General features: G+C 32.6%; 1 protein-coding gene across 3 annotated transcripts in view; it reads right to left on the bottom strand.

Moving 5' to 3' along the window:
• PTPN21 (protein tyrosine phosphatase non-receptor type 21) overlaps positions 1-16,044 on the bottom strand; it is a 103,095-nt gene that overhangs the window by 36,403 nt on the left and 50,648 nt on the right. For all 3 annotated transcript variants that reach the window (XM_003756185.4, XM_031952397.1, XM_031952398.1), the window contains exons 9-10: positions 8,016-8,103; positions 7,089-7,168 (exon numbers count right to left, since the gene is read on the bottom strand). In XM_003756185.4, the coding sequence (XP_003756233.1) occupies positions 7,089-7,168; positions 8,016-8,103 (168 nt within the window). The remainder of the gene's footprint in view (positions 1-7,088; positions 7,169-8,015; positions 8,104-16,044) is intronic.

Here is a 16,044-nt window from a genome sequence, read left to right as displayed (position 1 = left end):
CACAGTGTTGCCTAGAAAACTGAATTTTAAGTGATTAACCCAAAGTTACAGTCAGAAGTAGGCCTAGAACCCGAGTCTTTCTAGCTTCCAGTTCTTCACTGCAGTCATTATGCAATACTGCCATTCTATAGGTATAATTAAAAGCATTTTCTTAAAGTATTGCCCTATGTTTCATTTTGGCTTGATTTTGTTTTAAACTCAAAATTGTAAATTTTTTTTTGTTTTGTTGTTATTATTACATTTTTATTTGCCAAACATTAATCTAGCATGGAGGAATCTTACAACATTTAAATGCTATTTTTGTTTTTCTTCCCAGGTTATTTTTACCTTCTGAATCCAATTTTCCCTGTGCAACAAGAGAACTGTTTGGTTCTGCACACATATATTGTATCTAGGACATATTCAACATATATAGGACTGCTTGCCATCTAGGGGAGAGGGTGGAGGGAGAGAGGGGAAAAATCGTAACAGAAGTGAGTGCAAAGGATAATGTTGTAAAAAACTATCCTGGCATGGGTTCTGTCAATAAAAAGTTATTATAATAAAAAAATAAAATAAAAAATAAATTTAAATGCTAACAAACACATAAATTGACCATATGCTATTTTCATTTGTCTGTCTGCTACCCAAAAGTCTATTCATTTCCTGCTCTATTTTTAAATTTAAAATTTTATTTTCTCCCATTACTTATAAAACAATTTTTAAACATTTGTTTTTTAAAAGTCCGAGTTCCAAATTCTCTCCCTCCATCCATTCCTCCTCATTCAGAAGACAAGCAATTTGATATGTTATATATGTTCAATCAGTATGGCAGGTTTTTTGTTTTTTTTTTAAGAAACCAGGAACAAAAATTCATTATTCTTGACTTCAATGACATTTTGTTTAACCCTACCAAATCACTTTTTTAACCTCCATCTTTGTTTGCTCCCATATGTTCCTGCCTCACAAGACTCAATAAGAAAGGCATTATTATTGCTTATAAAAGTATTCTGAGATGCTCTGGGTGGTTTTCTAGAGAATATTATTAGAATAGCCAAATTGCAAAGACAAGAGGTGATTAAATTAATCATTAAGTATGTTCCTTAAACATAAATTTTTTCTCATAATTTAATGCTGTCCTCAGAAATCAAACCAAACAAGGTCAAAATAAGTTAGCCTATTTTGAATAGTGCATTTAAAATGAAAGAAAATCAAAGCTTAGTAAGAACATAAATATAGTAAATGACAGCTATCAGGGTTACTAGTTCAGAGTGGTAGAGTTAAATATCTCAAAATCTGACAGCATCCGTCTCTCTTCCAAGTTTACTTTAGAAGAATAGGCAATCTAATCCAAGCAGCATTTCTTTCTTAGATTATTGGACCCAAGCATTCAAAGCTTTCCACAACTGTCCAACCTACCTCCCTCGCTTTTACTCTTCTTTCTTGGTATATTAAATATTGTAGCCAAACTAAGCTATTCTCTATTCCTATGGCCTCTGCCATATGTATTCTCTATGCCTCGAATGGATTATCCCCACCAACAATGCACTGAACTCCTTCCCTTAAAGACCTAACATAGATGCTACCATATGAGGCTTTCTTTGTCACCATGACACTCCACCCCCAATTTCATGGATTTAGGTTTCTCATAGTACTTCGGAATTAGTTTTGTACTTCTTTTACTATTCCTTGTGTCAATTATTTCTATGCTTGCATTTTTCCCTCAATAAACAATAATATCCTTCTAATATCCTTAACCCCTAACATGGTTCTTTGCTTTCAGTAAGCATTTAATAAATGTTCATTAAACAACAGCCACTAAAGTTGATGTTATAGAACTTTTAATATCTTTAAGTTCAAATGTTTTAACAAATTTGAAAATGCTTTGTAAACTTAGATTATTATACCCTCAGTAACTTTAATTTGTCCTCATTATATTAATGAGGTTGATAATTCCTTCTAAGTATAAATGGAATTGGTTCTTTTTAAAAGTTGACTAGATTATTTACCTGATTTTTAAGGAATAAGCTGTTATTTTGACTTACATTATTTTAGTCCACAAAAGTTGGCCTACGATAATATATAGAGTCCTAATTTTTTTTTTCATTATTTAACTCGATATTAATATTTAGAGCTATGAGCACAGAATCTAGATCTGGAAGAACTCTGAAGTTATCTAGTTCAAGCCATTTATTCCTGAGACCCAAGAAGATACTTAAAGTGAAAGAATTAGAAAAGGAAAACTATTAGAAACCTTATGGTCCAACTTTCCCATTTTATCAATGAGGACATTATGGCCCAAAGAGTTTAAGTAATGACAGAGGTTTGAACTCAAAAGCTCCTTTCCAACCTGAAAGCACTGCCTTCTGTTGTTTGAAAATATTTTCCCTCCATTAATTGAGATCAGTCTTTGTAAAATGGTGTTCTATGCTCTGCATTGGTTCAGTTAAAGGTTTACTTCCAACCCCAGATACTGACTTTGCCAGAGAGTTGTAAGTGAGGGAGAAAGATACTGTTGAAAGAAACCTGCCAACAAACTCCCAGAGTGCATCATCGCTGCTGTTGTAGGCCAATCTGGGACGGAAATGAAACTCTGAGTATGCTAAATACAAAACTCATAGACACCAAACTCAAGTATCAGCACCCACACAATATCTATTTTGGCATCCCAATTTCATAGCACCCTTTATAAAGGCTCCCTACACCCACCCCTAAATGCCATTTCTGTGTAATTTTTTTAGAGATATTTTTCCCTGGCCAAAAAAAAAAAAAAAAATTAACTTGAAGAAACCTCTCTAATCATTTCTAATAATTGAAGTACTTTTTCCTTCCATTATCATAGTTAGAATTTACTTTTGAATCAGATATTATAATTTGGTATATAGGGAAACAATCAGTTTAACAGGCAGACATTTTGAGAATTTTATAAGGAATTTACCAAGACTGAAAAATCATTGATTTGAAAAACATAAAGTTCTTAAAGGGAACTAGTGATTTTGAATGTATCAGGACAGAACAAACAGGAAATGCTCTGGATCTCAGAACATAAGAAAAAAGATGGAAAACATTTCTCACTAAAGTTTATGTTTCTTTTGTTTGTTTGTTTGTTTTACAGAACCTATGATTTCATCAATATTCCCAGGGAGAAAGTAATGAAACATCCTTTATAATGCAAAATAATACTTTCCTCAGTAACTTAAGGTCTTAAGATTTGCTTGGAGCCCAAAGGGCTAACAAATTTTCCCAGGTTGCCCAGCCAGAGGCTAAACCTAAACCTGAAGCCAGCTCTCTATCTCACTATGCTATCTCTCATATGAATTAAAAACAGGTACCCTTTCATTTGACCTTCTTTTGAGTATAACTGAAAATCTTAAAGGTGAAAGGGAAAAAAATGTCTAATGAGAGATGGGCAATTCTGTGCTTCTAAATGAAGGGAAAAAAGGAATAATACCAGAGAAGTTAAAACCAAATAACATATCCCCTTTTCCTTAATATCCATTACTTCATTTGATTTTATAACAACCCAAAAGAAGATATTTATCAGTTCTATTTTACATATTTTTAAAAATGAGATTCCAAAAATTTAAATCATTAATCTAATTCGGGTATGGTTAAAGACCAGTGTTGTTGGTTGCTAAAATGCCTCTTTGTTGTTAAATAAGATAAAAATAAAGCTATAATGCCTTTTTACTATTAAAATCCTAGAAGCCATCAGGTCATTTGTTTACTAATTAGAAAGGGGCCCTAATTCTCTATACCAAGAAAAAAATTTCTATACAGCTCCTTTTTGTAAAGTAAATTGATTATCAGACTAAAATATTGCCCAATAACACAACTGAAATGAGATCCAAATTTGGATTCCTATTCATTCCTATATAATTATGTTTACCCATCTACAACCATTCATCTTCGAAAGAGAGGGGCAGAACTTGAACGTATTTTTTTATTGATTCAGGCTACACCCAGATAGGGAAACTCTCTACCAAAGTAGGTGGGGGGGGGGGGGGGGGGGGGGGGGGGAGTTATTTTGTGATTTCATCCCTACCCTGCCGTGAAAAAAAAAATTCCAAAACAAAGATTTCATTTATTTTTTATATGGGCAAGCATGTTACTGAGCCAGATCGTCAGAAAATCAAGTCCAAGAAAATAAACTGTAATTTATGTGGATTTTTATGTAATTATGTGATGCCACTTTCTGGAAATAATATGACTAACAATTTGGAAACCTGCCCACTAAATGTAATTATTCTACTTAAAATGGAATATTTTTTCTTCTATGGTTGCAAAGGTACATAAATGTGCACTTATTTATGTTCAGCATAAAATAGATGGATAGTAAAAATTAAATTTCACAGACTGGGTCATTTTACCACAACGTAAAAAGGCATTTCTTTTTTTCTCTAAATAGTAACATCACTACCAAGTAGCTACATGCCACAATAATTTTAAAATAAATAAAATTTAACTCATAGACTAATATTGATGCATATTTCCAAGCCATTTTTTTTCCTGATATTGTTAAAAAGAGAAATTCTCAAAACACTTCTGACGTATGCATGACATCTTTCATCATAAAAATTCCCCATTAGAATTTAATCTCTCTGAGGATCAGTTTTGTCTTTGTATCTTCAGAGCGTAGCACATGAAGCTTTATGATTTTAAACACATTTGTATATGTACATAATCACTATATAACATGACATTAGTTTGAGATAAGTACCATCTAAAGTTCATCATCTTTTTTTTTCCCCATTTTCCCAAATATGTTTTACACATTTTTAAATTTAAAAAATTTAACTTTAAAGATAGTTTTCAACATTTGTTTTTGTAAATTTTCTTTCATGATTTTTCCCTTTATGATTTTTCTTTCACAACATGACTAATGTGGAAATGTCAAAAATAATTGTGTGTATGTATATATAAAGAAAAAAATGTGAAACTAGTATGCTTTAATCTGCATTCAGTCTCCATAGTTCTTTCTCTGGATGTGGATGACATTTTCCATCATATCTTTTTAATCTATATATTTTTAGTAGGCTTTCCTAAAGTCTTTAAATCTTTACATCTTTAAATCTTTAAATCTACAATCTCTTTGTATGATTCTTTCATTACTGTTCTCCTTTTGTAATTTTTCAGCTTTACTGACAAAGTATTATATCCTCATGGTGGAAAAAGAGGAAGGAGAAAACCTAGAACTTTTATTTGGTGCTAGTAAGAGTGCTAGAGATAGCTCAGTGTCGCAGGTGATACAGCACTGGGTGTGGAATCAGGAAGAGCTGAGTTCAAATGTGGTCTCAGACACTAACTAACTGTGTGACTTTGGGCAAGTCCTTTTCATTGTAAACTGGGAATAATAATAGTGCCATTTTATGGTAGGTTTTTCCCCCCCAAAAGAAATGTCTGCGTTTTGTGGCCTTTTATCAAGCTTAAGGACTTTTTCACTAAAAGATTTTTTTTCTTCTAACAGAACAAAATATAATAGGACAAAGAGAATTAAAAAAAAAAAAAAACCCACCAAATAATTCACATCAAACTACACAATCATAGAAAAATCAAATCAGTACCTTTGATAAGTCAGTCAGTAAGTACTTATTAAGTGCCGACTATGTGCAAAGCACTAAACTAAGAGCTAGACTTGGACACTATGTATGATATACTGTTTGCCTTTACATAACCTACTAATAGTTCTTTCTCATTATAACAAATGGGGGGAATGATCAGAAATAATTTGCACATATCCTGCCTTCTTCTCCCAGTACTTGAAGCTTTAAGTATTTCAGGGTAGCTGGATGGCACAGTGAATAGATCACCAGCCCTGGAAATAAGAGGATCTGAGTTCAAATCCAGCCTCAGATACTTAACACTTACTGTATGAACCCGGATAAGTCATTTAACTTCAACTGCCCCCCCTCTAAAAAAAAGCACATCAAATATTCCTACTCACAAATAAATTAGCATTCTGTAAATGGGGTTTACAAAAAACCAAGAGGCAAGTATTTTGTATTCTTTTAAAAATAAGTATAAATGAGCAAATATATATAAATAAATATTATAAATAAATGTGTGTGAAAAAGAAAATGTTATGTTTGTACAACACAAATATTAATAGAGGGACATCCTTTTTATTAGCCAGGAATGAGTTGAAAAAAACCATTAAGACCAACTACTTTGAAAAGAATACTGAATTTAGAGACAGAAGAACTCAGAGTTTAAATCTTAGTTCTCTAACTGTCTACTTCTGTAACCCTGGACAAGACACTTATTTTGGGGGAGACCTAAATTTCTTTATCTATAAAATGAATTAATTGAACTAAATGATTACTGTCTTTTCTACTCTAAATCTTTGATCGGTTGATTCTGTAGTGTTCTCTTCTCTAAATTATAAAAGTTCTCTGGGAGCAAGTTTCTTGGGGGACTTCTGAGAGCAGTCTTCCTTTCAGTTCAGTATAATAATCACCTCAAATGGAGCCAGGAGTTAAATCCAGTCCTTAACTGTCTTTTCCAAAATAGCCCAGTTAGCTTTCTTAGATGCCTATCTCTCTCCTTAGTTTCAAGAGCTCCTGTTGCTAGTCCTTTGTCTCTTCCAGCTTCAGCCTCCAGCTCCCTCTGAATTCTGGCTCTCAATCTCCCTGAGTCTCTAATGTTTGTCCTTTTATATGGTCTTTTAGAGGTGTGAACTCAAAGGTTGACTCCTTTTCCGAGAGTGGGATTGTGGGAGCTGTGACTTGTGAATCTCCTCCACCGAACTTGTGAATCTCCTGGACTTGTAAATCTTGTAGAACTCCAAGGAGGGCTAAATAGATTAGTGAGCTAGAGAACTTGTTAAGTACCATGCTAAATTAGACAACCAACTTATCACTTTGTAAGAATCCTAACAGATTCTATGCAAACTATAATGGTTCAGGCATGAAGAGTTGGTCCAAAGGAAATAGTGAAATAAAATAGTATAACATTTTAATATGTAAACCAAAAAAAGAAAATATAGAGGGGGTATAAAACAAACTCTCCCCTTTGGGTACCATTTAGATTTCTAACTTATAGAATTCTTAGAAATAATGATTTTAGACACTCTCACTTTATATTTTGTTTTATAAGTAGATGATACTTACAGGTTGCATTTGTTTAGTCTGTAAAACTTGTGTCTAGCAACACACAGCCTCCATACATATTTTGCAGTTTCCATGTCTTCCTGGCAAATAAAATGTTCACAAATTGAGATGAATGTATTAAGTTTTCATATGTAACACATTTCATACTATATAATATAACATACTGGATACCCAGCATTCTATTAATAAGCCATTTTTAATATATTGGTATGATTGGGGGAGGTATTCAATTGAAAATCAAACTAGCAAAATTACGCACTACTAATAGGCTAACAGACTTCTTAAGAGATAATAGGTATTTACTTGGCAATACCAAAATGTTTCTGAAATGGAAAAAGAGTAGTGTAAGTGACAGCTTCAGGTGAACAGCCATTTAAGACTCTTGTCCAATAATCACCCTACAAAAACAAAGCATTTTTCTGACATATAGCTTTAATAAGAAGAGGCACCATGTAAATGCCTTTTAAGGAAAAGTGCCTAAGGCAACCATGTTCACTTCCTCACTCCATTTCCGACTCACAGGAGTCTTTCTCTATTTTCTTTACTTCTCATTAGAATGTAATGGCAGAGACTGTCTTTATTACTACTTGTATTTGTATTCCCAATACTCAGCACAGTGGCTGGCACTTTAGTATTAACTATTTAAGAAATATTTGTTGATTTGACTTTATTCAAGAAATATCCAAGTATGTGAAAAATACTATTGATTTAATCATTCAACTATTCTTTTATACTCTCCCCCTAGAATTTCACATCAAAATCAAAATATTATCAAGGTACAATTTTAAAGCCACCAAAAGTCCAAAGGCAAGATTAAAAAGTGCTCTGGAATCAGATCAGATTCATTCAGGTGGTAGGTGCTATGTGAATGATCAATAAAATATTTTCTTTAAAAAAAAGTGCTCTGGGGAGAACACTAATACTCACAGTTTGAAATTGGATGGTCTCCTCTTTATTTGCCAGTTCTAATGCAAAGAAGGACTTATTGTGTGACATATTTGCAATGTCATGCCATCTAAAGAAAGAAAATAAACTCATAATTTCATAAAATCTTAAAAGGGAAATTTTGAGTTTATAGATGATCTTTTTTCTTGATTAGACCTCTCATTCCATTGGTGAATGAAATTTCCAGTAAGAAAACTCTTTCTACCAATATTGACCATCATTTTCTCTGCAATTTGGGAGTCTTTGAGAATTGTCAGGGCATACTGGAAGGATCAAATTACTTGCTCAAGGTCATATACAAACAGTATTTGTCAATAGTAATACTTGAAAGTCTTTCTTGTTCTAAAGCTAGCTCTCTATCCACTACACTAAACTGCCTCAAGACTCTGTTAATTACATTTTAAAGTGAAGATCTGATTCATATTTATTCAACCAATTTATGTTGTACACTTTTATGCGCAAGAACCATGATATAAATATTACAACACCAAATGCTAAGACCCATGGCATATACAAAGCTGAAGATAACACACAGTCCATAGCCTCAAGAAGTATGAAAATCTTGTAGAGATAACATAAGCACCTAAATTATTATACAAGACTGAAATTATTATACAAGACTGAAATGACAAGTTTCATGAGGTAGATACAAAGTTCTATATAAATTAGTAATTCTTCAAGAAAAGAAGGAAAAACAGTAAGAAAGGATCTCATTTCCATCAAGTAGAAAGAACAAGGAGGATTTTATCATGACCTGCAAAGAGTGAGCAATGTTTGTATTCCCATCAGAGGCAAAATACTGTAACTATGTTCAAATTGTGTGTAGTTTTTTTCTACTGGAAAAGAAAGCAAAATGGTTCAAGGAATGACTCTCTTCACAGTCCAGGTTATCAGGGAGAATGATATGTTCTATTAAAACTATTGAAAGGGTTTCCATGTCAACTAAAGAGTAAGATTTAAAGAGGCAAAGAGCATGTGTCAGGAAGATAATAAGTTAAAGAATATCACAGAAAAAAGAAAAGGTGGAGGGATAACTAAATACTTGCAGCTAATAAACAAGTATGAGGATCTTCCCAAAAAGAAGGTAGTCAAAGGAATTTAATATTAAACCATTCTAAGCTTCCACTTCATGTGCACCTCAAGTTGACAAAGTTGACCAAAAATGAAAATGAATTTTGAAGGAGCTACTCGAAAACAGGAACACAAAAATATTAATGCATTTCTGGTAGAATTGTAATTTGGTCCAGCTATTCTATAAAGTTATTTGGAATTGTCTCCAAATGTTATTATTAAACTGAATATAACCTCCGATCCAACAATAGTGTGGCTATTAAAGTCATATATATACCAAAGAAATCAAAGAGGAAAAGGACTTTTATACAAAAATGTTTATTACAGTTATTTTGGTAATAGCAAAGAACTGGCACCAAAGGCAGGATTCATCAATTGAGGAATGGCAAAACAAATTATGCGATATAAATGTAATGAAATACTACTGAATCATAAGAAATTATGAAAAGGATGGTTTCAGGGAAATCTGGGGAAACTTGCATGAAATGAGGCAAAGTGAAGCAAGCAGAATTAAAAAAAAAAAACTATTTGTACTATAGCAACTACATCACAAAGGCAATCAGCCTTGAAAATCTTAAGAACTATGATCAACACAATGAACAATCATGATTGCAAGTTATTAATTATGAAGCATGTTTCTCACTTTCTGCCAGAGGTACAGAATGAGATGCACACATACATATATACATGTACGTAGTGATCATATAGTATTTATTTTCTTTTTTATGGTAAATAGGAGGGACAAAATAATCTATTTTTCTTCATTAAAAAAGTAAACTTTAATTTTAAAAATACTTATGCACTATATAATAATTATATAGACCCACAAGAGCTATCAAATATTCACCCAGCAAAAGTCAGAAAAAGAGAATAATGATAGCAAATGTCTCCTTACTGATTGTTACTGAGGGAAGTCATTTGTAAATATAATAATGACAGATAGATCTGCTCTCATCATAGCATATATATCAAAAATGTGACAGAAATCTTCCAAGACTTGTCGAACCAGGTGACTACTAAATAGTGACCCAAGTGGGCACAAGTAATACTGCCTCAGGGAAATCTAACAATGACAGAGTCTTGGGCAAAAAACCAAAGCTCTTAGGGGCACAGGTGGTGTTTTCATTATTATTATGAATTGAAAGCAAGAGTTTTCAAAAAGGCAGATGTAGAAAGTTAACAGTTTTACTTAAGATAATAGTGTCTAACAAACAGAATGGCTTACAACTAAGGGGTTGAATTTATTTCATTGATATGTATGTATATATATATATATATATATATACAGACACATATATATGTGTATGTATGTGTGTGCATAAATACAAAACTGTATTCAATAGTGTCAATGTGCTTTTATAAGTGCTTATTATAGGCAAGGCATTGTACTAATTCTGAGGATCCAAAAAAGGTTCCTAAAACCACAGTTCCCACTCTCAAGAAACATACATTCTAATGGGGAATACAATATAAAAATATTGAGGCACATATAAACTATATACAGATTATGAGAAAGTGATGGTGCTTGTTGTCCTTTGATCTTGAAGAGGACCAAAATGATATCAATATGTTAAGAATCGAGTTATAATATGTCCAGTTGTGGCTGATTAGACCCGTATAAGCTCAGAATGCTCTATCACAGGTTGGGCACAAATAGTCCATATGAACATTTGGGGTAGATTTTCTAAATTTTGTACATCTCGAGATGAGAAAATAATTTGAAATGGGAAGACGTTTGCAGCTTGAGGAGAGGAGTAGCAAGAACATTTGTTTGTTTTTTTTTTAAAACTTCTGCCTTCTACTTTTCCTCCCCTTAAAACAATATGACTAAATCTGAAAATGAACTTTAGATTAATAGTTAGATCACAACTTAAAATATAGAAATGACAAGCATCTGGCCAGAGATGAAGTACAACTAGCAAGTGCTGGTAAAAATATTTTTTAATATTTTGAATAATGATGATATAATAATAATAAATTTAAAATAAATAAAAATTTAAAATATATAATATACATTTTATTTATTTGTTATATATTATATGTATACTATATAACAAATAAATAAAATAATAATGAATTATTATTTGTTCAGTGGATAGAAGAGATTAAAAAACATAAAATTATTTATATGAAACAAAAATTTTTTCTGTAAATAAAATTCATGCTACTAGGAAAGAAGAGAAGCTATCAATTGAGGGCTAGGGGAGAGTTGATTTTTGTAATAAAAATCTCTGATAAGGATCTATTATTCAAGATATCTAAGAAAATAATGCAAATATATTATATCATTCTCCAATGAATAAGTAAAAGAATATGGACAAATATTATTCAAAGAAGAATTATGAGCAACAACCAAATAAAAGGTTTTTCCAAATAACTGAAAGGCAAATCAAAACAACCAAACTTTGGTTTTATATCTAGCAAATTGATTAAGATGACAAAAATACAAATAATTAACGTTGGAGATTTTGAGGAAAGAAGGAAAAAGTAATATGTAATTAATTAAACTCTAAAATGGTCCAGTCTTTCTCAAATACAATTTGAAATTATGCTTAAAAAAAAAAAAAAGTGACTAGACAATGTTGGAGAAGTTACGGACAAGTACACTTATGCATTATTGGTAGAGTTGTAAATTAGGTTTAGTATTCTAGAAATCAATTATGAGTTATGTACATAAAATGACTAAGTATTCATACTTTTTGACCCAGAAATTTCATTGATAGACACATACTACAATGATAGGCTCTATGTATACCAAAAATCTATGGCAGCACTTTTATGGTAGAAAAGACAAAACAAGTAAATGCCCCAAAATAGCTAAACTGGGACAGCTAGGTGGCGCAGGAGATAGAGCACCAGTCCTGAAGTCAGGAAGACCCGAGTTCAAATCTGATCTCTTAACACTCCTAGCTGTATGACCCTGGGCAAGTCACTTAATCCCAACTGCCTCAGCAAAAAAAAAAAAAAGTAAGACAGACAGAAAGAAAAGCAAATGGCTAAACAAATCACAATACAGGAATGTAATAAAAATTACTATGCTATTAGAAAAGAGGAGCATAAAGGATACAATGAAGCATGGAAGAGCATGAATTGATACAAACTGAGATAGGCATGATAATAATAATGTAAACAGAAAGAACAGCCACCACAAAACAATAAAAATAATGAATTACAGCATTAAAAAGAATAAACTTGTCCCCCAAAAAAAGAGTTAAGAAGATTCTCCCCTTTCCCACATCCCTTTACAGACACTAACACTTATTCCTTTGCAGAAATCAAAAGTCCATAGATGGGGGCACCATATAGCAGGATTTTGTGGAATATTTTTTCTTCAGAACTTTTTCTCCTTTTTTTTTTTTTAATTTTTGTTATAAAGTATAGCTCCCTGTGAAAGGGAAAAGGAGGTATATGGAAGAAATCTAGTGGAGAGGACTGAAACTCTAAATCAGACAAGAGAGCACTTAAGGCTATCTATTCTATGTGAGACAATGGTTCTATTAGCATATATTTGGATGATGGCTCTCCTCACCATTGGTGTTTGCTGAATGTTTGGTGGTGAATAATTGTAGGCAAGGATTGGAGGGGAAGAGAGAAGCCAGAGTCACTTGGAGGCAGGACAAGGAGGAGAGAGGCTAGAGATTCCGGACTCCAGAATCCAGGATACATCTTTGGCAAACCACATGGTAGTTTGTCTTCCTTCTTCACTTCTCCCACTAAAGACCAAGGACTTTGATTTATCCCGACTCCAGCTAACCCTGAGGCCCTTCAGGAAGCTAGCTTGTACTTTACAATCTAGTAATGTGAAAACAAATTATAAATGAATTTTTTTTTTTTTTTTTTTACAAAGCAACAAAAAAGATAACTAAAATATCCAAGTCCTTTGATTCAGAGGTTCATTCCATTAGGCATATACATCCCTAAAGAGGTCAAAGACAGAAATAAAAGTCCTTTATACCTCAAAATATTCATAGCAGGACTTTTTGTGATATCAAAAGAACTGAAAATGAAGGAGATGCTCACTAATTGAAGATGACCAAATGCACTGTGGTACATAACTGAAAAGGAATACATTATATACAATAAGAAATTACAAAGATAGAATAAAGTAGGCAGAATCAAGGAAACCACATGAACAACAGTAAAAAATTGTACCCTGCATAATTATAATAATCAAGCTTTGTTCCAAAGAAAAGCTGGAAAATATACTTCCCCCGTTTCATTGCACAAGTAAAAGTCTATTAAATAAGATGGGTCAGTTTTACTGACCTCCTTTGTTCTCAATTTTTTTTTTTCTTAAAAACAGCTTGCTGGATGGATGAACAGAGAAATATATCAAGAATAAATGGATTGTAAAACAAATTTTTTTTTATTTTTAAAAAATTTATTTGATTAAAGTATTGCCCATATAGCCACCAAACTAGACAGTAGAGAAAAACTAAAACATAGCAAATAGAATAGCAAACAAAACACTCATACACTGACAAAAGACAAAATTTAAGAGCTAAGATTTCAGATACTATACCAATATGCATAAAATATATATAACAAGTAAGATGAAATCCTAAGTCTGGAAAACAAATTTGTCCTCCCAACTTTCGCTGTAACTTCACTACTGGATAAAAGCAGGAGTAGGAGGTGATTATTTAGGAAAAAAAATAGGTAAATAAAACAGAGTTTGTAGTTGCACTGTATGTCAAGAAGATACAATCTTATAAGGAAATCTTGGAAACAGAGTTTAGTTCTTTGCTTTGCTTTTTCTTTTTCCTTTTAAGTTTCCTTTCATGATCAGGAATTTTGTTTGCTTGTAATTTCTTTCCCTATTTTCTCCCCAGCACTATTCTACCTGTTAACCTTTACTTCCTTATTGCCACCTGTTTACTTGATAAGTTTAATGTATTTCTACGTCAATCTCTTTTGTGTGTGGGTGTGCATATTAGCAGGAAGTTTTCAACATTTCTTATCTAATTCAGATAAGTATGTTTCATCTGTAGTCTGCTCCCCTAACTTTTCCCTTCATGTTTACATACTCTTCCTCTCACACAACTCAACAGTAATAGGATCCATTCCATTCTTCCTCCTTTCCATTATTAAAATATTTTTAATACTCTCTTTTCTTTCTCTTCTTAAAATTCTCAACCGCAGGGCTGTTGCTTCTCCCCCTATAAAAATGTTAGCACTTCATCAGTATACAACCCATTCCAACTGTTAAAATAAATCTGCCTTTCTAAACCTCTCTTGATTTTGTTTTTGTATATCATATTTTCTTCTGAACTTTCATCCTCTATTACTTATCACTTTTAATTTTTAGCTATTTACTTAGTTTTCCTTAAGATTACTTTACCTGATACATTATTTGGCATTCTTAAGATATCCTTTGATTGACAGTAGAAACCTCCAGGTCTTATTTGATCATGACTATAATTCCTCAGTACTTGAATTCTTTTCTACTTAATAGTATTTTCATTTTGACCCGGAACCTCTGGATTTAGGCTAGGACCTTCCTTGACCTCTTGGGGTTTCTTTAAAAAGATGGTCAGTGGATTCTTTCTGTCCTCACTTTATCCTGTAGTTTTAAAAAATCTGGGCAGTTTTCAGTTATAGGTTTTTAAAAAAATACATTTTATTTTGATCATGATTTTCAGGGAGACCTATGAATCTTTAATTAATTCTTCTTGATCTGTTTTCCAGATCAATTATTTTTGACAATTGATCATTACATTTTTTTTTTGATCTTCTGATTTAGTTTTAATAGTATTTATTATTTCATGGAGTCAATAATTTCTGTTTAGTCTATTTTAATTTCCAGGGAGTCTGTTACTTGAGTATGGTCTACTACTTTTTGTTCCAAATTATTTATTTTCCTTCCTGTTCTTTCTTCCAGAGCTCTTATTTCATTATTTTATCTCTTTCTTCAACTTATTCATATAGTGCTTGTGGAAAACTCAGTTACCTTTAAGTGTTTTGTGATTGTTACAGATTTACTTTCTTCTGGCTGGATTTTGCACTATGTCCGGAAATATTATTATTCTTTATTGTTATCCATATCTTCCTCAGTTTATTCATCCATCCAGTCTTAGTTCCTCAATAGGGTTTTTGTACCAGAGCCAAGCTCCACCTACTGCAGGATTTTTGGATAGTCTCAACTCCTGGGTTGTCTCAATTCAAGTGACCTGAGTTTTTCTGCTAACATCAACCTTGCAGTTAGGCCCCTTCCTAAATCTTTGTGGTTCAAAATATTGGGTCTTCAAGGCCTTCTATGGAATCTCAGAACAGTACTAAGAACCTAGAAGTCCTTAGGGGACTTCTAGGGGAGAGTACCAACCTGAGCACTTCTATAACCTCATAATTTTGCTGCCTCACCTAATCACTTCCAAGGTGCCAGCTCTATAGGTTTCTGACAACCCTTGGAACTTCTCAGGGAAATCTCCCACTCTTGTTGTCTTTATAGTCCAGCAAGCTAATGATGACTCTGTCTAGTTTCTGGTCATTGTGGGAAACTATTATCTGGCACTGGCTTTTCTGACAATTCCCTTTCCTACTGCCTATAGGCTGACTTTTTGTGTAGTTCAGAGATGTAAGAAATCACTTGCTATACTTTCTCCCTGAATTTCTTGACCACTTTTCAGTCTGGTATAGTGTTTAAGTTTTTTCTGGAGTAGATATATTGGAATCAAGCTGTTTATGTTGAGACAACCTTCTTAAATTCAATTACCACCTTTATATTTTCACAAAGGTTATTTCCCATATTGATATTGTACCTGATTAGTGTCTCAAAGGAGTAGAAGGAATTCAACAAGTAGAGACATGAAACCCTCTATTTAGTCTTGGGGACTCCTCATATATAAATTCAGAGGCAGAAGAAGGCAGAATGAAAACAGGGAATGATAAGGACCAAACCTTAAGGCAATTCTTGAGGAAGAAAAGAAACCAAAAAAAGGAA

This window comes from Sarcophilus harrisii, chromosome 2, assembly GCF_902635505.1.
Source record: "Sarcophilus harrisii chromosome 2, mSarHar1.11, whole genome shotgun sequence".
Classification (NCBI taxonomy): domain Eukaryota; kingdom Metazoa; phylum Chordata; class Mammalia; order Dasyuromorphia; family Dasyuridae; genus Sarcophilus; species Sarcophilus harrisii.
The sequence above is the reverse complement of the archived record's forward strand: the minus strand, read 5'-3'. Positions and strand labels throughout refer to the sequence as shown.